The 24,980-nt window shown below is 44.0% G+C and overlaps 1 protein-coding gene across 1 annotated transcript in view; it reads left to right on the top strand.

The window, feature by feature from the left end:
- The window catches only part of LOC113482777 (serine/threonine-protein kinase TNNI3K), an 87,525-nt gene that overhangs the window by 23,148 nt on the left and 39,397 nt on the right, over positions 1–24,980 (top strand). Inside the window, exons 7-18 of the mRNA XM_026853837.1 lie at positions 4,961–5,059; positions 6,503–6,641; positions 12,923–13,067; positions 13,156–13,260; positions 13,884–13,978; positions 14,608–14,757; positions 15,840–15,926; positions 16,374–16,430; positions 17,483–17,575; positions 17,661–17,718; positions 17,833–18,027; positions 18,347–18,451. Of these exons, the coding sequence (XP_026709638.1) occupies positions 4,961–5,059; positions 6,503–6,641; positions 12,923–13,067; positions 13,156–13,260; positions 13,884–13,978; positions 14,608–14,757; positions 15,840–15,926; positions 16,374–16,430; positions 17,483–17,575; positions 17,661–17,718; positions 17,833–18,027; positions 18,347–18,451 (1,328 nt within the window). The remainder of the gene's footprint in view (positions 1–4,960; positions 5,060–6,502; positions 6,642–12,922; positions 13,068–13,155; positions 13,261–13,883; positions 13,979–14,607; positions 14,758–15,839; positions 15,927–16,373; positions 16,431–17,482; positions 17,576–17,660; positions 17,719–17,832; positions 18,028–18,346; positions 18,452–24,980) is intronic.

Here is a 24,980-nt window from a genome sequence, read left to right as displayed (position 1 = left end):
TCACGAGTTCTGAATTCAGTGGCTGTCTCTAACAGCTGCCAGCAAACCGTCCAGCTGAATGAAGTGGATTTACAGCCCACGGCAGGAGTACGAGGTGCTTGGCAGGAACAAGCGACAGAGCGTTGAGCTCAGTGGAGGAGCTCACACTGACCGCTCTGAAAACAGTGACAAACTTCGGCAACGCTTTCTCCAACCGTGCGTTCTGCCAAGAACGGCCTGTGCGTCAAATTTATGTGTGACCCACTTCTAAGCTAGAAGTCAAAGTAAATGTGACATTTTAAAATTATAGTATTGTTAAATTCACAGAGAGCTCTTTGATCAGAAGAGTTATCTTTTAGTAATATTGCACAAAAACATTTAAAATATTCTGTGTCTAGCATCTCCCAGTACCAGCAAAATATTAAAAAAAAAAAAAATCCTATTCTTTGGCTGCCCTGTAGCAAAAGCAATCCTGGGGAGAGCACTGTACTGCAAGACACCAGTACCTGCATCGTTCGCTAATGATGTATCTGTGACGAGTGTTTCGTCCAATTGGAACAGATAAGATGAAAAAACATGCAACAGCTTACTGCCGGTCTGCTGTCTGTCCTCTTGTCTTACAGAAGAGCACATATGAAATATTTTCGTAGACTTTTTCCTAAGACAATTGACTGTACGTTCATCAACAAGTTGTATTTCAAAGATTCAGAACCCCTTTTAGCAGTTTCTTAATTCAGTCGGATAAAGTTTGCTCTGAAATTCTCACAGATACACGGAGAGTTAGAAGTTGTCAGAATTTAATGCAAAAGCACTTCGCAGGACATGGCTGATCATATCTACATCTGCTAAATTGGAGGGAATTAGGCAAAGGCTTTCCACTGATCATATTTTTATTTTAACATCTTAATTAATAAAGGGACTCTGAAAATGATTATAGGTTTTTTTAGATATTTCAGTGCAAGGCTCTACAGAGGCTAGCACTGGTGCAAAGGCCTTAATTGCTGAAGTTGTCTTCTCATTTAAATTTTACCTGCCAAAAAGTCAATAAACATTAATCTCATTTCCTTAGAGGATTTCTTATATCTTGCCCTTGTCCAAAAGACAAAGTCCTTCTGTAGTCTCTCTCATGTTTTATTTTGTTGACTCCTTCTAACCTTCAGAGTAGCTTAATTAGTTTTCTTTGAAGAGAACATAATTGACTTGAATGTTCAAAAAGCTTCTGAACAAACCTTTCATAAGAAAATTTTGAGAAAAATTACAAAGTAAGAGTATTGTTCAAAGTGTTCAAAGTATTGTTTTCAATTAAAAATTCATTATGTGGGGAAAAGGGGAGCAGCGGTTTCCCTCGCTCTCCTGCCTGTGCCCCTGTGGGCGCAGCTCGGGGGGCCGCGAGCCCCTTTCCAGCGGGGCTGCGCCCACAGCCTCCGTGCTCTGTGTTTGTCCTTGTTGAGCTCCATACGGGTCCCCTCGGTCCCTCCCTCCAGCCCCTCGGGGCCCCTCCGGGTGGCGGCTCCCCCCGCCCCGGGGTACCGAGGCCATGACTCCACGTCCCCCGCTGAGGCGACCAGAGCACGCTCCAGCCCGGCAGCATCCACACTGTAAGATCCGACTTCGCTACAGGAGTGTTTGGGAGACCGTGCTGGAGTCAAAGCAAACGGCATCCCCTGTGCTGCCCAGCGCAGCGATCCAGCCACTGGAGCAGGGAGCGCAGGCGGGTCAAGGCCTCCCTGGGGACCGGGAGCTTCTTTTGGTCTTCCTATGAGAATGTAAAGCTCTTTTTGCATCAGAAATTTCCCCCTGACATTCTGAGGTAGTTTTATCCTTACGCGTGACTCCAGCATATCCACCTGCTTGTAATGCCTATGACAACTATTTCAGCGCTTTCTAAGATTCCTTTCTTCTTTCTCAGGAAGACAGTTTGTCTGTGAAACTATCAAGATTGTCTCTGTACCCCTCTCATCATTTACACCTGAGTGGAGTTTGCTTAATATGACTTAAAAAATTCTTTTTATCAGGAGAGCACAAAGTAGCTAACATGATTGCCGATTCCACAGCCTGGAAAAGTGTGTCAGAATTCCTCTGGTTTTGTGTTTATCATCAGAGGTGGATCCACATTGCTCAACACGTTTTTTTCATCTTGAAGATCCACCTTGAAGCTTGTGGATGAATCTAAATTTTTAATTCCGTCTTCCAAAGAGATTAAGGAGAATGGGAGTTGTGGCCACATCCCCGAGGGTGCTCTATCCTCACAGCCGTATGCCTAAATTACAACCAGACTGATCCAAAGACGTTTCAGCCATATTCATATAAAAGCCACAGCTCCAAATGAGTCTTTTCAGAGCCAACAACTTCCCTTTTGTGATAGCAGCTTGCTGAAAGATGTCCAAGATGAATCACTCAAAAGCCACCAAGCCAGAAAATCACAGAGGGACTGGCTCTCTGTTCCCACCTCTGGTCCACCAAGCTCCTTGTATCCTGCAAACTGTCTGGACGTGGGATACACGACAGAGGGTGTCGGTTGTATTAACAAAGAGTAACTAAGCGTGTTCTTTGTTTACTACCCGAAGACATGAACACCCATCCCGTAGATGCATGGGGTAAGGCTGTTACAGAGCCGTTCTTCAGCTGACCTAACTGTAGGCAGCTTCTCCAAAGATCTCAGGGGATCTTCCATAATTATTTTTTTTAATGGAGTTGACCTCTTCTTTGAGATCCAGAGCAAAAGGATGCACAGCAAAAGGATGCCGTCACACATGAGATTTAGCAAGGGAAATTCTGACTGTGTGTAAAGGGGGCGAGGGGATCACAGTGAGAGTGGTGCACCGCTGAAAGGGGTCAGAGAGGATGCAAACCTCCATCCTTGGAAATAATCAAAATCCAACTGGACAAGGCCCTGAGCAACCCGATCTTTGAAATTAGCCCTTGCTTTGATCAAGAGGATGGACTAGACACCTCCAACACCAACCATCCTATGAATCATTCCCTCTACTTCTTTCAAATGTGAACTGTACTCTCCCTGGGGGCTGACCCGAGGGAGATGATTATTCCCCGCTGCTCAGTACTGGGGCAGCAGCACCTGCAGCTCTGTGCCCAGCGCTGGGCTCCCAGAGAGACGCGGGCATCCTGGAGTGAGTCTAGGAAAGGGCTACAAAGACAGTTCGTGGATTGGAGCATCTGATGTACCAGGAGAATCTGGCAGAGCTGGGATTGTTCAGCCTGGAGCAGCGAAGGCTCTGGGGGGGGATCTTGTCGATGTGAACAAATCCCTGAGGGCGGGGAGTAAAGAAGAGGGAGCCAGACTCTTCCCAGAGGTGCCCAGTGACAGGAGGGATGGCAGTGGGCACAAACTGAAATTCAGGAAATGCTATTTAAACAGAAGAAAAAGCTTTTTTACTGTGAGGGTGCTCAAACACTGGAGCAGGTTTCCCGGCAGTTGTGGAGCCTCCATCCTTAGAGACTGGGCAGCGCTCACACCTGGCTGGACGTGGCCCTGGGAGACCGGCTCTAGGAAACGCCGCTTGACATAGAGGCACTGGGCTGGGCAATCTCCAGAGCTCCCCTCCAACCTCAAGGGCTATGTGATTCGGTACTATTTGTCCTTGTAACACAGGTGCCTCCTATAATGCACGGGGCCTGTTGAAACCCTTGGGTTCTGAAGAGACACAACTGGCCCTGCAGTGCTGGAGGCTTACAGCTGGTACCCTAGCGAAAGGGTTAAAACCAGCGGGATGCCGACACACTTGAGTATGTCAGGGAATGGACCTTACACGGGAAATGTATTCAGGCAGCCACATGGAAAAAATGTATTTCAATTTAAATTGTGTAAAGAAATAATCCCTTTACACTAATGTTGCTTGGTAACAGGTTTTCGTTCTCTGAGTACTTGAGAATGACACGGATTTAAATGACTGGCCCCATTGTTGCGGACACGAAATGATGTGGCGGCCTGAGCTTAGACAGCAGTTGGCAGAAGGGGCATCGTGCAGCCAGCGTTAATTGGCGTCTCCGGCCAAGGCTCGGTGGGGAGGTGCAGGTATGAACAGCTTAGCGCCGAAGCTGCTCGTTCCCTCTCCGTGTCACCTCGTCGGCTGCCGGGGCGCTGCGTCCCAGCTGCCCACCGTGCGCTGGGTGACTCACCATTCAGCGCCTTTCATCATCATTAGACTCAGAAATTAGCATTCATCACAACTGTGGGTACAACTACTCAAATAACCCGTGGTACAAGCCCCTCGGCGTGCCTAAGGACTCCCCTGTGCTTCAGAAAAATTAGCAGCCCTGAGGCTTCCATATATAATCCAAAGTGGCTTCATTCCGACTTGTGTTTTGACAGCTATTCAGAAAGCCAATGGCTGATAATTCATAGCTGTCCAGGAAAACATTGGCCTGCTGAAAGACCAGAAAAATGGAAATTTGAAAGAAAACACTTAGGGTTATTTATTGAAGCCAAAGGGCTATTATCTTCTAAAATACAAAGAAATCTTTACACACCGAGGGAATTATGCTTGAGGATTTACCTTCACACATTTACATTTAAAAGGATCTTTCATTTTGGTGGGGTTTTTTTACTTCTAAAAACTCTGATATGCTTACCGCTCTTTGTTCATAATGGTTAAAAGAAAATTAAAGGTTACTCCAAGAAAATCCAGACAGTAATTTCTGAGCCTTTTACTTTATAAATCAGGGGGGGTTTACTGGCAAAGAGATTTTCAGGCTTATTTATAAAGTGTCAGTGACATTCAGTGTTCAGTTAAAGTACTGTAAGTTAATCACTTTTACATGTTGTGTGCAGTTCTTCACCTTTATTTGCTTTATTTGCTTGATTGTGACTTTTGGGGTTTGGAGTTTTTTTTTAACTAGTGATGTAAGGGTTTGAAATCTTGTTTTACTCAACCATATGTGTGTATATATATACACACACACATACATATGTGTATATATATATAGTGCTTCTAATTGGAATTTTCTGTTTCTGTCCTTCCAGGCTGTTGATATTCTTTTGCAGCATGGAGCTTATGTGAACATTCAGGATGCGGTGTTTTTCACCCCGTTGCATATTGCTGCGTATTACGGCCATGAACAGGTAAATCATGGGGGATTTCAGAAAGCTGAGAGGTGGAACGCCGAGGCAACTATAGGTTTAGTGCTAGATACTTTTACTTTACATTGCAGAGGGTCCCACCACGACAAGGCCTCGTACACTGAAGTTACACTTCTGAGTCAGTCTCTGATTGCTCCAAGGGTCTGAACATCAGCAGGAAATTTCCACACTTTAATCCTCTGTGCTAGACCCCAGCAGAAATTGGTGACTTCCCCTCTAGACCTCTTAAAACAAGTGTTTGCCTAGTTAACTTTGATAACCTGTAAACAGACTTGGACCCAGAGGCGTATTTCATTTGGTGTTTATTCATCCCACCTCTCAGAGATTGCATCAGAAATGTGAGTGTACTTCCCTAGACCTCTCCAAGGAAATCACTTCATTCAGTAATAATTACATGGCAATTTTACTGGTTTTCCTTGGAATTCACAAACGAAATTGACAACGCTTTGAAGTTAATGGAAAAAACGATCATATAGAGAGCAGCATCTTCCATGAGGTACCGTGCACGTACAAGCCCAGCTGTGCTTCCTTCAGTCGCACGGATCACGGATTTATGAAACCTAATCTGAAGTTCTGACCAAAGCTGGCACTGAATGTCCCAATTCTTTCTTTTACTGAAGTATAATTGACATGTGGTTAATCTAGCAGTCCAGTCACTTGCCCTGAATAACTGTTTTGTCTGAAATGTAATAATGGGTCTGTTTTGGCTTATGAGTCATTCACGACACCCTTCTTTAGCTGAAAGCATGGATTCTGGGATATTTTCAAGTTTCAAAGGATGACCTGCAAGTAGAGTGCATTTTTCACTACAGTGACACGTTACTTCAAGTGTGTTGAGGAGTTGTTGTAGGCAAAGCTTTTGAGGGAGCAGCGAGGAGATGCACAGGTGACAGATAATGCTCTGCTCCCGCGGCCGGGTGCAGCGAGGCTGTGAGCCAGGGTGAGCTCCTCAGACGCTTCCTCTCATGCCTCACCGCCCAGTAACATTAAGAATCTCCTTGCACGTTGGGCTGAGAGACTAGTTCACTTATTTGCCATAAGCCACGTCCAAACAGTCACAGTCTGGTGCGAAAAGCTCCCGGGGTGCTCTTGTGATGAGCCGCTGGCCAGAGGAAACCAGGCTCTGGCATTTGCGCACGTGGAGGGCATTTGCTTCATCACGCTGGCTGGTCAGCAACGTCTGGCTTGTGTTTAGCTTCCTACCACACATAGCAACTTAGAGAATGAAGGAGCACTTCATTTTGAGAATTTTAATATTTTTATAGACGTGTAACTTAAAAATTAGTTTTCTGTTGAATCTCCTCGCCCTGTTTTAACTTCAGAGAGATGTCCACATACACTATTACCCAACAGAATGTTCTATCTGATTTTCTCAAAAGATTTATATTCGTGTCGTATTTTAATTAGCCTTAATGAAATATTTAGGTAACCCACCTCTTACTAAAGTTTGGAGCGGATGTGAATGCAAGTGGAGAAGTTGGAGACAGACCTCTTCACTTGGCTTCTGCCAAAGGCTTTCTCAACATAACAAAGCTCTTGATGGAAGAGGGGAGCAAAGCTGATGGTAAGAAAATGTATTTTTAAAAATCAACTTCCACATTGTATTTTATAGACAGTCAGGCCTTGAGTGTTGAATTTAGCTTCCTAACACGTACTCTCTGTGTGTTTGTGTATCATCTTTGGGCAACTGAAACAAAAAAAAAACAGCAGCTGGAGAGTTTCCTTCACTTCTTCTGTATGCTTGGTTTGCCATCTCACATGCATTCTGCTTCCATTAATAAATCAGAGGTGAAAAACAGCAGCAGGAACAGAACTAAGATTAATATACAGAGGTAGCTTACTATCGAGACTTCATGCAATCAGAGAACACGTGACCGTGCGGTACGTATTTCCAATCAAAATGACTTAAATGCATAGTGAACTCCTGGTGAATGAGATACAGATGAAGGATTTTAAGTCAAAATTATACAGCAAGTAATTTAAAATGATTCAGATGAGAAATTGAAATGGTTCACAAACAATTTCACAGAAAATGGAATCTTCTTAGCACGTGCTTTATTTTGCTTCGCGAGCTTCCTTGGCTGCACTGTGGGACGCTTCCCACGAGGGACAGTGGCTGTGTGAGGCCTCGTGGGCTCACAGGCACACAGGTACACCAGCATTTTTGGTGCTGTTGGTATTCCGTGAGCGATAGGAATCTGCCTTCTTTTCACAGAGGGTCCCGCGCCGATGCCACCACTCTAACATTGCAGTTCAGCGCTGTATATTTTGCACGTGCCGCAATTTAAGGTATTTTTCCCTGTAATTAATATTAGCATGCAAGTAGCGGCACTGCTGAATTCTTACGCTTGCTCTTCTGTTCCCTCTCCCATGGTGTTTCCGGAGTGCAGAAGGCACAGACCACACTCCAGCCTCCCTTTCCCAGCGCTGTGACGCTGCATCACAGGCGTGTGCATACACGCTTGCCGCCACGTCCTACAAACTCTTAGAAATGTTGAAACTTAGAGGTCAAATTTTACGCATATTATGATTACCAATGCAGAGATTCTTAAATACTAAACAACTTTAAAATGATTTAGAAATGAATTTCTTATCCTCAGAATAAGAGAATGTTGTTGCAAAGGATCAGGGCATTACTTGCAGAAGCGCTGCTCTTTAACACACCTCTGGACAACAGCATTACTCTTGTTAACACATCCACAAGGTAAAATCTCGGGCCCCTTGAAGCTCTCGACCTAGCAGCCTGCCGGACGCCTGGTTCCAGACTATGCAGGCAGCTATTCATGAACTAAAAGCAGCAGAGCCTAAGAGGGGCAGGTGAAGAAGGGAGGTTGTGCAGCCGCGTTTGCAAAGCGTGTTACACCGCCAGGCTCAGCTCTTCCCTCGTCTCACCTGGTGCGACACCCCCCGACACCTGTCAGCCCACGCCGGGAGGGGTTTGGCACAGGTTCTGTGTTCTCAGGCTGCAGTCTTCAGCGCTGGCCACGTAAAGCCCCAACATTCCTGAATAATTGTAAAAGCAGGGACAAGAGCCCGCGAGGCCTCTTCCTTGCCCAGTACGCCCAGTCATGCCAAAAGCAGCAGCACTCACGGACCCCTGTTCCTACGCTGCTAGTGGCATGAAGGCTGCATTTCTCCCCAGTTTCCTCCTGTTCGCTAGATTTTAACAGCACAAATTTACCATATTCTCTGCGAGTCCTGCCTACTGCACACACATCCTACTCACGCGGTAAAAAAACAGCGTGGAGGGAAATGGCACGACTCAGGTTTGTAAATGTTTTTTTCGATGGTGAGCTCTCCATGGGTGTGCACTGAACTGACACGGTTGTCATAAAGAGGCGAAGAGAAGAAACGTTCACTTACCATAACAAGGCAGTGGGAGGTCCACTATCAGATAGTTTATTCCAAGAGGAAAAGAATCTGGGACGTATTTGTTTCAGATTATTTTCTTTAAAACCAGAATCTTCAGCACTGGAAAAAGAAAAAGCAGCCTGGACGCGGGGAGTCTTTTACTCACAAGCAGCACACTTTGAAACACGGTATAAACACAGCAGGGGAGGAACAACTCCTACACGCCTAGGAATGAGAGTAATGGGTGAAATAACCTGGAGAAATTTTGGCAGTATTCTGTGCAGCCTGGTAATTGGTGTCATGAACTTGAACTGTTTCTTTTAACATAGCCTGGCTGACTCCTTGATCCGCTCGGAGGCCATGGCAACTGAAGAAAACCAGCGATCACTGAATCAGGCTGAAAAGGTCAGAATACCGGTGAAATGTGGCCACATTTGCAGCCCAACAACAGCCAGAGTTCGTCTTCAACCCAACCACAGTGCATAAGAAAAACATAAAAGGAATATGCTGCCGTGTGTATATCACCACGGAAGTACCCAGTTTACGTGTGCGTGTGCTTAGAGCCAGTGTGTTACGAGTGCAGACAGTTCTCCAGATGCTGATCTCATAATCCATTTTAACAGAAACACCGTAGGGAAGGACTCAGAAATTCTCTGTATTTTCAGAAATCGCATAAGGTCTTCCAAGGTATTGATCAGATTCCTCGAAGCTCCAAATTCATTTTGAGATCGTTAATCTATCTCGAAGACCAGCATGGCATTACAAGCTGCTATCACTTAAAGCGTCTTAGCTGTCTTGAGATCTTTACGAACTGATTTAGTGTGGAATTCCTCATTTCTGTTTTTAACAGCTTCTGTTTCCTTCTTCCTTTTTTCACACCTTCCAAGCTCCTAGAGATTTTATTTTTGCATTACGGAGTCAATATAATTGCTACTGACTTCCATATATATTCTGTCAGGAAATTCAGTTTTATGTTTTAGAATGTCTAAATCGTAGAATGGGGTACAAAGTATTACTTCAGCATTTTTGATTCATTCTTGTTATCTGGTAGGGTTTTTCCTAGGATAATCGTAATAAACAAAACAAAGATAAGGGTTTTTTTTTCTTAAAGTAAAGCAGAAAAGGAAGTTCATTACAAAGAAAAACTACCAGTATTCCTAATTAGCCCTTCTCTTTCCTCATTTCGTAGTTTTGCTGGTTTGGGCAGTTGCCTGGTTATGGCCTTGACCTGCGGAGGTGTGTAGTGAGGGCTGACCCATTAGGTAACCAGGAGGGTACAGCCCAGTCTCGGGAGGGCCGACTTCCCATCCAAAGTCCACCTCACCTAATTGTTTGTTTCTCAGTCTCACCTGCTGCTTATGTGAGGGCAGGTGAACCTGATCCCTGACCATGCAGAGCTGTGGGTTTCATCCCTTGTGCTATCAGCTCGCTGCTGCCGGTGGCTCAACACCCCAGCAGGGAGCAGGAAAGGGTGAGTGAAAGGTGGGTTTTATGAAGTAATGGTAATTTAGAACTGTCAGTGTGTTCTGCTCCTTTTTTATGTTCCGTTTCTTTGAAATCAGGGAGGGCCTGGAAATAATTGCTTCTCAAATGCTTAAATATCGAAGTAGGACTTCTAATGTAGATGTTTGCATGGCTTTGAAAACTGTTCCTTTCAAAATGAAAGAAAAAATTTGTATTTAAAAAACTGTTTTATAGCCTGATGGGGTAGCTAAGGAACAGAATATCTTCAAACCTAGAGAACTAGTTGGTGGCCAGGAAACAAAATGTTTCCTTTGCTTCAGATAAGCTTCATGTTCTTTTTTATTGTTCTTCAAACTGGTGGTCCTGGAGGTTTCTTTCTGGGGCCGTGTGGTATAAAATACATTCCTTGTCTTTGTAATTCCTATGGTCTTTTAATAAAATGTTCCTGCGTTCAGGGCTACTGAGCTGCCTAGAGCGGCAGGTCCCTGTTTCTCAAGTATCTTTGAAAGTCACTGTCACCTCTGTCAAATACAATCAATTTTAAATTTAAAACCAAAGTGTAATATTAAAAATCCAGGCACGTTCAGTTGTGCTTCTCTGAATATTAAACACTTTTCACTCGCTGGGACTTGGGCAATTGCCCTTATTTTTCTAAAACAGACTTGCACTGTCTTATTTTCATCCTTTTACTTGCTGTAATAGTTTCACCTGTTACTTTCTCCCTACATAATGTCTCAGTCCTAAGAATAATTTCTGCAGTACTCCATTTTGTTCCAGACAAAAAGTTAACGTTTGCTCATATTTTACTGATTGCTTGTAAGGCAACCTCAGTTTTTATTCTGACTGCCGTGACAGTTGTACTCTCTGTCCCAAATTTAATAGAAAAATACTTTAAAGTTTCATTTTTAAGAACTCTTCTGTACTCTTCCTTAGTAATTCCTGAATCAATATGATGTACTTTTTTTGCCATAACTCTCTTCTGAAGTGCTTTTGATTGATTTTTCTGTGTTTTGACTCTGAACTTCTTCAAGGCAATGTTCCAGTGTACCTGTTGTATTTCATTTAGAAATCAAAAAGCTATCAGTTAAGGCAAAAACCATCATCCCCTGTTGTAGTTACGTATCCTTCCGCAGGCAGAGGAAAGGCCTTGCAAGTATTTGACATGCATCTTCGTTTCCTTCCTTGCTTCTACCGTACACCTTGTGCTGTGGAAGCTCATGGCCCTGAGGCCCTTGATGTCCTTCAGGCCATTCTGTGGGCACAGATTCTAAAATGCTGACATTTATTACGATAAAACCTTGACATTTATTCCCCTCTTATTTATTGCATTTCAGAATGAATCTGTGTCTGGTACTGCGTCATAATCAAATATAAAAGCATGTCACATGAATCTGTTAAGTGAAGAATTATTTTAGAATAGACAAATAAAACAGTTTACTCTTTTTAATATAAGTCTGCTAGAAGGGTTAGTGGGAGCAGTTAATGAAATTTGTGGGCCACAAGCTTAATTTAAGTTATAGGTGTTTTTTGGGGTTGGGTTTTGGGGGTTTTTTTTTGGCCTGAAATTCATCTTTGGAACTGTCACTAGTCATCAGTGAAGGTATAAGTTCAGCTCATTTTAAAGGACTGTCTATTTCTGTGAGCACTCAGCATTGCTTCAGAAAGGTTTTAAAACAGAGATTTGTTTTAATTTTCATTGCTCTTTATAGTCAGAGAGAATCGGGAGAAGGCAGAACCTCATGTGCTTGGTTCACCCCTTGCCCCAAGGAGGCTCAGCTGCAGGAGCTGGGAGATGTTTGCCAAAGCTGTGCTTAAAGGCCTGTGCAGTACAAGTCTCGACACCTCTAATGACAGTTTATTCCTTAGTAGACTATTAATTTCTTGTGAACTGTCTCAAAGATCTGGTGCTTGACTGAACTGAGAACAGAATATTGCCCAAACTCGACTGTATTTGTCAGTTCTGTCAGTTACGGTATCAACCAGTTACGCTTGTTCTATCTTTAAACGTAGGAAGAAATACATTGCAAATCACAGAAATGCATCCTGCCTGTTAAAACTGAGCAAAGACCCTTTTTGGATAACGAACACAGCATTTGTATGTGTCTGTACCACAGAGAAGTCTGCCTAGAGCCTTGCGCGATCCCTTCCCTCCCAGGGGAGGAGCGGTGCGGGGGAGCCCGCAGCCGCCTCGGGCTCACGCCGGGGAGGGGTCCCGGGTGGAGGGCTGCAGTCCCCCCGCCTGTGAAGAGGCAGATCACGCTCCTGGCACGGGTGTGCTCCAGGAACACGGGCAGTCTCAAGCAGTTCCCACCTGCGGGCCAAGGACCTCACTGGGAGATGAAAACATTGGAAATCCAGATGTTTGGGTGAATTCCCTTCCTTTCTCACCCTTTCTGTATTCATATTTTAATAGTGACTATGAAAAATGTATCCTTACATCTCTGTCGTTTCTTATTTAAATTTCCTTTTCATCACTTTATAATTTTATCAAGAATTCTTGATCCTGCTACTCAAGGAACCTCACATAAACCTTAAAACCAACTGGATTTTCCTTTCCTAAGAGCAACAATGAAGTAGGTTTCTTCCTAGTACTTGTAATTAATAACTATGGTTCCATGCATTTGGAATAACTCAGTGGATTGCTTTCTTACATACAGTAACTGTATTTTACATTTGCTTCACATCGTAATATACTGACAGCAATTGCTCTTTCTAATGGTCATTTATAACTCGTGATTCCTTCATGGAAAGCTACATCAAAACATTCAATGTATCTGCTGCTGGAAGAAAGCAATTATACCCCAAGTCCCAAAAATCGTCTCGACAGTGTACTACAGATGGCACTGAGGGATGCAGTTTTGATATATGAAAGCTCACAGAAATTGCAATTTTAAAGAAAAAGGACCATAAATATTTTAGCAGGAGGTTTCAGAACATACAGGCATAACACATAAAGCATCATGAGGAATCCAGAACAAGTTGTGTAAGTATAAAATACTTTCTTTGGTCTCTTTCTGGGTCAAATGGCAGTGAATGCTCAGGACAACGAAGATCATGTTCCTCTGCACTTCTGCTGTCGGTTTGGACACCATGAAATTGTGAAGTTCTTGCTGCAGAGCAGCTTTGAAGTTCAGCCCCACGTGGTGAATATCTATGGAGACACACCTTTACACCTGTGAGTCGCAGGGAAGCTCCGTGTTACGTGGTCGGGCCTCGTTACAAAGCTGGTGTTGTTAACGGCTCTTCACTGGCTTCCTCTTCAGCGCATGTTACAATGGCAAGTTTGAAGTTGTCAAGGAAATAATTCAGCTCTCAGGAACAGAAAGTCTCACTAAAGAAAACATCTTCAGTGAAACGGCTTTCCACAGGTGAGACGTTTACAACGCCGCCAGCACCATCCCACCTGCACACGCGCACAGCACCCGCGATTACAAACGTCCCGCCACGGCCAGGGGTGAGCTCCACGGGGACCATGAGTTTGTATCTTGAGATACAGGGGAGGACACGAGGTAAGAGGTAGAACCGGGCAGTGAACGGGGAGGGAGAAGGGGGCAGCACCGGCCTGGGGTCCGGCAGCGTCTGGCTGAGGGAGGGTTTCTCTGTCTGCACAGCCCGGGTCTGAGCCTAGAGCCTGTCCTGCCCCAACCCGCTGGAGCCGAGGTACTCCAAATCGGGAATGAGGCGGCAGAACACAGTTTGGTCACGACGCCCTAAGCTTCTGAACTGTTATTTAAGAAGCCCTTTGCAAAATAAACTTTATTAATTTTGCATAGCTGTGCAAAATTAATTTACACAACCATAATTAGAATGTTTTTGAAAGAACAGAAGTGAACATGCTTTTGTGGATTAATCATGCATTCGCACATTTCTAAAGTTCCTTTATTCTATTACTACTTTGTTAACTCTGTATAATTCTTATTGAATTTTTGACTACCCAAAGTATTTGTCCTTTTATGGGCTATGGCGTTCACTTTTCCCTTTATTTTTGCAGTGCTTGCACCTATGGAAAGAACATAGAACTTGTAAAATTTCTTCTTGACCAGAACATTGTAAGCATCAATCACCAAGGAAGGGATGGACACACAGGTAACATCATGGTCCTTGGTGTGTGTGAGTGCATATACCAGCACCAAAACATTTGGAAGCCATACAGGCTCAGGATTTCCAGGGTCATTCCCATGGTGACTGATGATCAACATCCAGTTCCCTTTCAGGCAGATCTCGGCCTTTTTGAAATAATGTTTGCAGGCAGGCATATAGTGGTAAGAGTTCAGTGCGGATGTGTCGGGCTCGTTAGCCTGTATATGAGTAACAAAACCTGATGTAAACTGATTCTCCCCTAGTTAGGCTTTTTAAGTAGTCTTTAGAACTGGGCCCAAGTATTATTGTGTTAGGGACTAGGCACACAGGATAGGGTGTCTGATGGGCCACGTGCCTCCGCGTCCCTACGACAGGCAACAGAAAAAGCAGCCTCCTTTGTTTCCAATTGCTTTTCCTCAGGGACGAAGTTGTTAAATGTGATTTGCAGGTGGTAGAGTAAATGCTGACATGTTGTGTAGCCGGCAGTAGATTGGTTCTCGCAGCATTAATATTTTATTTTCACCTATTGCCTCAGGTGTTTTTTTATAATAAGTTCTTTAATCGAGGAAATCGATTTGCTGTTTGTCCCATGGCGCTGTCCTGGCAGCGTGCGCGCCGAGCTCTCTGTGTTGCAGGGTTACACTGCGCGTGCTACCATGGCCACATTCGACTTGTGCAGTTCCTCCTGGATAATGGAGCCGATATGAACCTGGTAGCTTGTGATCCCAGCAGGTCCAGTGGAGAAAAGGATGAGCAGACCTGTTTGATGTGGGCTTATGAGAAAGGTATTTTAATTTTCTAGTTTCTGCCACGAAATCCACAGGAGCAGAACGGGAAGGAGATGACGCTACAGAACAACCCCCTCAGGGCCTGCAGGCTAAGAGCTCTCACCATCTGCTTTCCAGTCCCTGGCGCGAAGGGTTATAGAAACCAGCCCTTTTATTTGTCTTCTCAGATATTCTGTTAAACATCGGTTTAATTCAACACAAAACCAAGGACTGGAGTATTTATATGCTGCTAAAAAACAGAACATACAGCCTGTTCAGAAAAGGCTATTTCCCCCTCTGGTATGTGCGTGAGTTCTGATTTTATTACTGCAGAGGCCTTACAAGGAGCGATGGTTCAGAGTCAATAATCTTAAATCCTTGCAGATATGGATCAAAGCGAGGCGTTTTCCATGGCTGCTGCTACACTGTCCTACACGCACAGCAATGTGTCGGGTTTCTGCCCTGTTTTTGACTCCGTGACTTCTGGGACATTCCCCCCTCCTCCAGAAGCACCATTTCTTGTGAGGATGACTGTCATATAGTAAAAGTGCAGCTTTCAAAGGCCTTTCCAGCCTGGATACGGGCAAAATACTCTGTATGAAATTACTGAGGGAAAGCTCATCTTTGAGGGGTTTGGAAAATAACCTTCGGCACAGCCAAGCAGAGCAACGTGTGTCAGACGTGGGAGACACGAGCCCCCCGCCCCGACGCCGCTCCGCTCCGGTTCCTTGCGAGAACAACGAGCGGAGCGCCTGCCCCCAGCCACGCGCTGTACAGATTGCATCTGGCTTAGGACACCAAAACTGAAATATTTTCAGGCACCGGTTTTCTTGTAAGGCCTGTTGAAGACTTTTGTCAACTTCCATTTTTTCTTTTGCCGTGGTCACATTTCAGCATTAGGGGTGGACTCGCCAAGCATCACGCTTGGGTTTATGGGCAGGTATTTCCCCGTGTTTCTGTAGGTAACGATCACAGTATGTTTCAGATTAGTGCCGCTGTATCTTTACTTACATGTTTTATAGGCACATTGTACTTTCTTTTTAAAAAGAATATCTCCTGCGTTTACCTGCGAATCCTTGTACTCCCTCTTTCTCTCCTAGGTCACGATGCCATCGTGACCCTCCTGAAGCACTATAAGAGACCTCAGGATGAGTCGCCCTGTAACGAATACTCACAGCCCGGAGGAGGTACAGTCTGAGAAACCACTTTATTCTCCAGCTGCAGGGGCTGATCCAAAGGCTGCTGAAGTCTCTGGAAATGTTCCACTGATGTCAGGGAGCTTTGGGTCAGTTCTGTCTGGCTCAAAGAAAATGAGTGTCATGAGAATCACCATTTTCCAGGTACCCTCTATTTGTGTCAGAAGTCTTCCTTTATCTTAAAATACAGTTGTCGCTTCCTGTTACTCGCTGGAAAGAAAAGCTAAAATCTGTGAGACGAAGCTCAATCCCAAGTAATCCATACTCAAACCTTTTTACATCCTCGTTTAGCCATTCCCTCAGTGTTGTTTAGCTCCGATGTGTATTTTCACCCCTTTATTATTCATTCTTCAAGCAATCGTTGCCTCGTGAATTTATCAGTACAGACACTTACATGTCGCTGAATTCCCTAAGATTCTTTCTCTTCTTCTATTTCAGATGGTTCCTATGTGTCAGTTCCATCCCCTCTAGGAAAGATTAAAAGCATGACTAAAGGTATTTTCAGTGGCAAGAGAAAACTTGAACTTTTACAGTCTTTTTACCCAAGGTGTTTGTCAGCGTAAACATACTACACGTGATTCATTATTCCTGGAATTTTCGTTGTTCAGAACTGTAATGATGTGCACAAGCAGCAGCTATATTTCCCCAGGATAATTTTAGGAGACAATCTACTTAGCTTTGCTGCTCAGCAACATTATAATTCCTGTGTCTATCTTATTTTCATTTACTTTAAAAAAAAAAATTTATTTTTATTTCCTTGGAGAAAAGGATGTAATTGGGAATTTGTGTTAATGAAATACGCACATATCCATGACTGCAAACAAATACAAAATTGAATTCCACTGTAAATTGCCTGGATTTTCTTTACAAGAAAAATTCTGTCCAAAAGTAATTTGTGTTCATCTGAAACACACATCAATAAAACATTCAGATGAATACTTGTACTTCAAAATATTTCCTTTTTTCTTATGGTGCTTTCAATTTTCCACTTCACACATTCACTCTGGACATAATCAAATCCTCACATCTTTTACACTGCAGCATTTAAATGTTCCATTTGGAAATATTCTGATAAACTTTACAGTCATAAACCAAAAAGATCAACAAGGCAGAGCGCTTTGCTAACTAAATTACATCGCAAATTTAGATTCCACACGTCGCCACAGAGTCGGTCAGATCGGGAATAACATCCCCTGCCTTCGTAACAAGCATTAGCTATACCGAGGAAAAGGAACCAATTCACCGTACAAGGAGCTTTACGCAGCCTTCCCATGGCGGGGCAGAAGGCGCTTTGGGGACCGTGTTCACCAGCGATAAGATTTTAAAGCCAGGACAGCCCAAAGCAACTGTAGCACTGCAAGTGTTTGTCTGTTACTGGGGTTTGCTGGGGTTACTGAAAGAAAAGGGAAGAGGATTTACCCATCAACCAGTTTACAGGAGGAAAATGAGCTTTTACTGCACAATGGTTTTGTGAAGTTAAATGTTTCTGTTCTGCGCTTCCCCGTGACCCCGCACTTTACAAAAAGGAGAAGTGTTTTCTTTTGCAGAAAAGGCGGACGTTCTCCTCCTCCGCGCTGGTCTGCCGTCACATTTCCACCTTCAGCTCTCGGAAATAGAGTTCCATGAGATTATCGGCTCAGGTACCAGGAATAAGAATACATCCATTTTAAATGTTTGTTGTTTATAATAAATATCTTTGTGCTTATTTATTTTAAATCATTTTAGGGTCTTTTGGAAAAGTATATAAGGGACGATGCAGAAACAAAATTGTTGCAATCAAACGGTAAGTTTATCAGACTTTTCCATCTTGTTTGGTTAATAGCCTTGTTTGCAGTATTAAACCCCCCACATATTTTATGATATTTTTGCCTTACTGCTGTCTCGTGTCAATTCTAAGGTACCGAGCCAACACCTACTGCTCCAAATCTGATGTGGACATGTTCTGCCGGGAGGTTTCCATTCTCTGCCGGCTGAATCATCCCTGTGTCATCCAGTTTGTGGGAGCCTGTTTAGATGACCCAAGCCAGTTTGCAATAGTCACTCAGTACATTTCCGGGGGATCGCTCTTCTCCCTGCTCCACGAGCAGAAGAGGTATGACGCTGCTTCTCGGCTTGGGCTTGGGCCACAGCATTTGGAAGACTAGTAAATCTGTGCTGATGCAGTGTTACTCCTTTCAGCATAAAACAATAAAGGAACACGCTCAAAAAATTTCAGCTTCAATTCAGAGGCAAATCAATAAGTAATCACAAACCTGTTATTGTCATTATTTTACATTACATAGATTATATAACATTATTTTGTATTTAAAGCAACTTTAAAGGCTCCATGATTTACAGATAAGAATAATTTGCAGATAATTTTTTTTCTGTTTCTTAATTTTGAGTAATATTCATCTTTCTTCAAAATATAGAACTCTTGATCTGCAGTCCAAATTGATCATCGCAGTCGATGTTGCCAAAGGCATGGAGTACCTCCACAATCTCACGCAGCCAATCATACATCGTGATTTGAACAGGTAAGTTTCTTACTTTATCCTAAAAATTCAGGGACTGTGAAGCCTCAGAGTAACAGCGACGGTCCGAGTGCCCCGTACCTGGGTGTCTCACTGATGCTGCCGAGGCTGGAGGGAGGCTGCTGGTGTCCACGGTGTCCGATATTCACTGGGGGCTTCGGTACATTTTGGTTGAATGACTTAACACACAGTAGCCAATTTCATGCTTATAATAATTTCACTGACAAATATATTATCTGAGGTTTACAAAATACTATTTATAATATATTTGCATACTTTAGTCCTGTGGAATAGCCTTTTTCCGAGTCATACTATCTACTTCATTTCCCCACTATATAACTTCTTGAATCCAATTCCTTTCACCTACTTTTGCCCCTCTAAGAATTAAGTGCCTGATTTGCTCGCTAGTCCCGCTGAGGTGGCCACAGAAATGCGCGCAGGCTTCCGGCAGGGAACCCCTCCCTTAGTTTCAGGTGCCGGTGCCGCTCCAGGGAGGGTGCTGGGTGTAGAGGCTGTGCCTGGTGCCGACACCCAGAGGTACAGAGGGCGAGCCCCAGCCCCGGAGTCAGCTGGCGGCGCACAAACCGCTGCAGGTCACGTTTGTGGGACCAGAATTGTCCCCGAAGGTGCAGCCGCTGCAGGCCAGCGCTTCCTCGCACCCACGCTTCCACAGAGAAGCATCTTCTCTGCTGAGCATAAACTTTTTGTTGTGCCTCCCTCGGACATCGCTCAGGCTAGCCATTCTGCACTAACTTCTGCTTTGGAATGAGCTAACCACAATTGCCTATAGTTGTGTTTGAAGAGGAGCAGCCAGGTGATGAAGGTCAATGCTGCATAGGTGCTGCGCTTCCCCGTGGCAGAGGCTGTTTCCAAGCAAACAACTTCATATGTACGAGCACTGCGACAAGGAAGCTGCCCCAGAAAAGACTTTTTAAACGTAGGATGAAGTGAGTTACAGCATGGGTTTTCTTCAGTGTCAGACATACACCTCTTCATTCTCCACAGGCTTAACTAGTTGTTTTTAAAAAAAATTACGGAAGTGTTCATTTTGTTTATATCTCAAATGGCCAGCCCTATACAGCTGCGGTGATGTCATAACATTTTCCTGCATCTTGCTGTAAGTTTTCATTTCCCAGTGACACTGATAGCTGCAGTGAAAGATTCCTTGTGAAAGACAGGCATCCTTTCGGGAAAAGGAGCTGGGTTTTTCCCTTTGATGAGCAAAGAAGTAAACTGATTGTGAGACTATGCCCAGCTCAGGGTTCAGGGTATGAAATTCGGAAAAAAAAAAATAATGAGGCAGCAGCAATGTTCTGGACGTTGCTGCTGGCATCTCCAGGAGAGCAGCTGGCTTGCACATGGGACAGGTTCTGTTTTCCTGCTCCACGTGTACCTGCAGGGACAGCTCTGCAAAGGCTCCCGCGAAGGGAGGGACCCCAAGTGTAGTTTGTCCTTTCTAAATGGGAAGTTTCTTGGGGTTTAAATCATAACAGCACGTTTGTTTGGAAGAGGGTGCAAACCAAAGCCACCGAACTCAGCGTCCTGCCTCTGGCAGCAGCCCGCAGGGAGAGGTTGGAGAGCCAGGCAGGTGTGTAACGGCAATGGCTGGAATTCTCTCGGTGCCCAAGACCTCTGGGTTCAGAAAGGTACTTTCAAAAATGAGTACCTGCTCTTGAAGCCATTTTTTTAAATGCAAGAATAATTCTATTTGTGGTTTCAAAAGAAAAAATATCTTTGCAGACTGAAGAAGAAAATCAGATCACTAATGCAAAAGAAACTGCACATTTCTTTATTTTAGTTTGAAAAATGCAGCCTACAACCCCTGTCGCCTCAGGCCAGTCTGCTGGGATTTATGAGCCCTAGGTCAGCAATATTGGCACAAACTCTGCTTTGCACTCTGACCGCAGATTTGAGCAGACTTTGCTATATTTGTCTCCTGCAATGTATGAGTGCATCCATCTGCTTGTGTTAAAACTGCTATAAGCACATAAAAATGGCTACGGTTAACCATTGCCGATTACGTTCCAAATGACTTTATTTAAATGTGCAGCTATGGTGTTTCTGTATGGGTATGATAAATGTATGATGCTCGGAAGGATATTGCTGATGTGTTCTATTCATCCGTGTATAATGACTATATGGAGCCTTCATCTAAGTATATTAATATAAGCCATATCCTGCAATTTCACTGTAGTAGAACTACATAAAATTTGTGTGTTGAAGAGTATTTTAAATGCACTTTGGATTGACTAAATACTTCCAAGCCCTCGTCACACCAAAATGCTTTTAGCCTAAGAAATCTTGAACCCACATTTCAGCGGCCTTTGAAATGCTTTATTTTGGCATTTTAAAATATTTTTTTCTATTCCTCCTAGTTTTTAATTTTTAAATTCTAATTCAAGTTCCAAGTTCTTAACATATAATTCTACTTTAAAAAAAAAAAAAAAAAAAAAAAGAAAATTTGAAATTGAATGTCTCATCTTCATCTGAACAAGTAACATTTCGTGGAGGAGAAATGTCTGCTCCCCAGTTTTTGTTCAATAATGTGAAGCTCCATAAAATGTTCTGAGTCAATGCAAAATGAAACAGTCCATTGAAATCACTTATTCAAACAGTTCCATTAATTAGCAGCAGCCATTAGGACAGTCGAACTCTTAAGCACGGTTCAAATTATCTTCTAACGCATTTGGAACTAATTGCAATTCATTACCAAGTGACTTGACTGCAAATTTTCTGTCACCAGTTCTGAGTGATTTGGGAGGAATTTGGGGAAATCCTGGGAGGGGAAACTCCAACTGTCTGTTCCCGACTATGCCTGTGCGCGATTCCTGCCCGTGGCATGGGGGAGTCCTCCTCCTCCTTCTCTTCCTCTTCCTCCTCCTCCTCCTGCTCAGCTTCAGACTCCTCAGCCCTCGCCCCAGAGCCCGGGGCAATGCCCCCCGAAAAGGCCCGGGGCTCCCCAGGGACCGATGGCTCGGTGGGGCAGGGGGTCCCGCGGAGGCTCTCGCTATTTTTCCCCAGTGCAGAACTGAAATGATGGAATGCTGAACACTTGATTCGTTGGTTTCTGTCCTTGTTGACTGAGTTTCCCACACAGGCAAACACTTTCTTCTACTGGCCTGCAAGGACGGATACAAATACTTGTTTAATCCATTTATCTGGGTTTTTTTAATTTTCCATTTGAGAAGTCTCAGTTTATTTCCAGCAGAGCACCGTGCTTTCAAATAACACACTGTCACTTTCTCTTATTACTTCATCTCCTTTCTTTTGTTTTGCCATTTTTGCTTTATGATTTCCCCATAATCACTGAGTTCATCTGACTGTTTCTTGGTTTGTTTGGCCCATTTACTGCAGGTAAAAGCATCCCTGATTGCATCACATCTAAGGGCTGAAGTCTAGGGCCGTGCACTCATTCCATTTCTTTGGTGGCACAAGCGGAAGCCCTGAACCCTCAGTGTATGAACAGAAAAATCTGTTCTTGCTGCTCTAGCTGTGAGAATAGTCTCCTGATGCGCGTGCTTCAGCGAAGGGTGGTGAAACACTGAATGGTGTTGTCATGAGAGTTTAGATGAAAACGATCCTTCTGGTAAAGACAAAGCTCTTGGTTCTGCCGGGCCTCCCGCACATCACTGGAGGGGGGGGGCTGGGCCCTCCCCTCGCACACCGCAGCTGTGTGCGGCTTTGAAGGAGCCGCCTCCCGCCTCTGACCATCTCCTCTGCTTGTACGAGGCAGCCCTTGCACGTCCCGAGCGCTGAGACGGACACTCAGTCCTGCAGTTCTGGCCCAAGTCGGGACCGCGGGCAGGTTCTACTTAGGTACCTCTACTCTTCTGGCAAATTGATCTTAACCTATCTTGCACAACAAAGTCTGGGTCGAGAGCAAAGAGAAGCTATTGCTACTACAAACTTTCAGTATATTAAACTGTGAGGGAAAGCTTGGCACTGGACAGAGCTTTTCTACATTGACCTTTCTTTCTATAAAAAAAATATAGCTGCTGCTAAGGGCAATGTGCCTCCACCAGTCCTAGAGGCTTTAGGAAATGTTACAGAAAAAAGCTGTTTGGGCCAGACACCAGTGAGTATCCATTTTTTAAAGTATGTGGTGGATTGGCTCGGATTTGCTGCACGGAAAGCAATCTGTATATCAACCTGGAAAAAAGACAGGCTGGAAGAACGTCTTCTCGCTACCGCGTTTTTATTTTTTCATGACTGCACTTGCCTCATTTCACCATCACGTAGTTTCATGTTCACCACTTCTTGTCCTCCTCGTTGCAGTCCAGGCTTCCTTCTCCCCACCCCTCTGGCTCCAACTTCACTCATCCTCCCCTTTCTGAGTGCCCTTCATACGCCCGCCTCCCCTCACAGGTTCCTCTCGGGCCACCAAGCTGGGAAGCTCCACGGGAGGTGCTTTCTTCTGGAGCTGTCATTCTTGCCGCAGCCGTGGTGCACGGCGAGAGCCCCTGTCTGAGCGCCACAGCTACGCGTGGCTGTTCCGGGACAGCAGAGATCCAGACCTTATTGTTCGCCTTGTCATTACTGGCTGGTAGAAAAATAGTTTGGCACCGAAGGATTTTAAATAATGTTTTCCACAGAAGAAAACCCAAAACAGTATCTTTGCTAGAGAGCCAAAAAGCGTATCGTTGCCTCAGAGAGCTTTCCCTGGAGCCTATTTGTGAGGGTCAAACCACGGTTTGGTGTAAGGGCGTCGGTGTGGCTCATGTGCAGTGCCGAGTACCTTAACTTCTGAGAGATTTTAGTGTGAGAGCAGAAGTCGTGTTTCCAGCGTGAGTCCCAGTCAGCCCACGGGCACAATTACCAGATGAAAATCTTTACGACAACTTAAGAGAAAGACCAAGAGTGAAATTCTGTGTTAACTTTTGCCAGTGGCTTCACAGGAGCCTCAAATTTTTTACCTTAAATTTTCACATAGTTTGTAACCCTCTTTGTGAGTTCTGAAATCTAATGCAATGCACATAATGCATTAAATAAACCTGCAATAGGGCTTGACAGAACAGAAAAGAAAATGAGTCTTTCATGTCTTTACCCTGGAAAAGGGGTTATCTTTCCATTTTAAGAATAATTGGGAGTTTTATTTTGCTTTCCAGTTCTGGAAAAAGAAGTTCATTGCTATCAGCAACGGTGACATGTATCAGCTTATTACTACTTATACCATGGCGCGGGATTGTAGCCACAATGATTATAGCACTTTAATAAAAAAGAGACCATTTTAGTAGCAATTTAATTTAAGCCATAATAGCTGAACATGGTTGGACCAAGCCTTTGAGTGACTAACCTTCATTTGATGGCTCTAACTATCTGTAAAAGTTTCTCAGAGCTGGCTTAGTGAGAAAGATGAAAGAGAGGATGGAAGCCTGGTGGTAATGGGGATGGTGTCTGCAACTCCTCTTTGTTATAAAATCCCTTATGAAATCTTAAAATAGAAGTTGCCTTTCATTAAACCCACAGTGTGTTAAAGGTAGAAGGATCTTTTCATGGCCCCGTTCTCTGGGAAAGGGACACACGCTGAATACGCTTTGCCTCTCTCTTGCCCTGAGAGGGAGAAGCCCTTGCATCTGCCAGGCTCGCAGAACTACTTGCTTTTGTAAAAGCCAGGATGATTACACACTTCTGATTCTTTGCTCTTTTTTTTTTTTCCCTTCCATGGTTTCATGAAGAGAATGATGCTTGGTCTCACCATTTCAAACTGTGTGTGGCCTTAGCAGAAGACAATTAATTTCTGATTCTGCTGAACTCATTATTAACCTTCTGTCAGATCTATCTTGCTGTATTTCTCAAAACAGAGGCTTAAGAGTTCCTTTCTCATCTGTAGTTTTCAGATTTCCAAGTACCACTGAGGCAGTAATAACATTTGTGAGCTGCACCTTCCAAGCCTTATTTCTGTGGATTGTACTTTTTACTTTAGAAAACTTAGTAACTGTAGTGTTCACTGGTGGCACCAGACTGACAAAACCCCTCCAGAGACTAGCTCCCGCTTTCAGCACCAAGACGGGCATTTCAGCATTGTTTGGTCAGAAGGACTTATGCACGCCATGCATAGGAAGGGTCTGGTTATTGATTTCTCGTCTTTTCCACAAAAACTGACAACCCAGATCTTGACTGTGCGTATCATTACATTGGGTTTACACAAGGTCTATACAATCCTTGAGGGGACTGAAGCTGAAGTTAGGGCTCAATACATTTTATTCACATTGAGAAATGGTGGTGATTTTTGTCCCTACTCAGAGAGGTCAAATTTGAACGAAAATTCTGTAGTTTTGTGTGATTTGTGTGCCTACATTCAGCCCAGGCTACAGAGTCCCTCTAGTTGGTAGTACCAGAGTCCCTCTAGTTTAGCCTTGCGTTTGATTAATATTTTCATTTGACACCTGGTGGGGGTCTCAAAACAATTCCACATGTCATACTCAAATCACTTACATAATCTTGAAGGAAAGTATATATGGGTGCTAAAATCAGATTAAATATAAACTAAAAGAGTCCTGGCTACGTTGCATGAACCCACTGCGCTTTTATG

Source organism: Athene cunicularia (assembly GCF_003259725.1).
Source record: "Athene cunicularia isolate RWA chromosome 8 unlocalized genomic scaffold, athCun1 chr8_part1, whole genome shotgun sequence".
Lineage (NCBI taxonomy): Eukaryota > Metazoa > Chordata > Aves > Strigiformes > Strigidae > Athene > Athene cunicularia.
The sequence above is the reverse complement of the archived record's forward strand: the minus strand, read 5'-3'. Positions and strand labels throughout refer to the sequence as shown.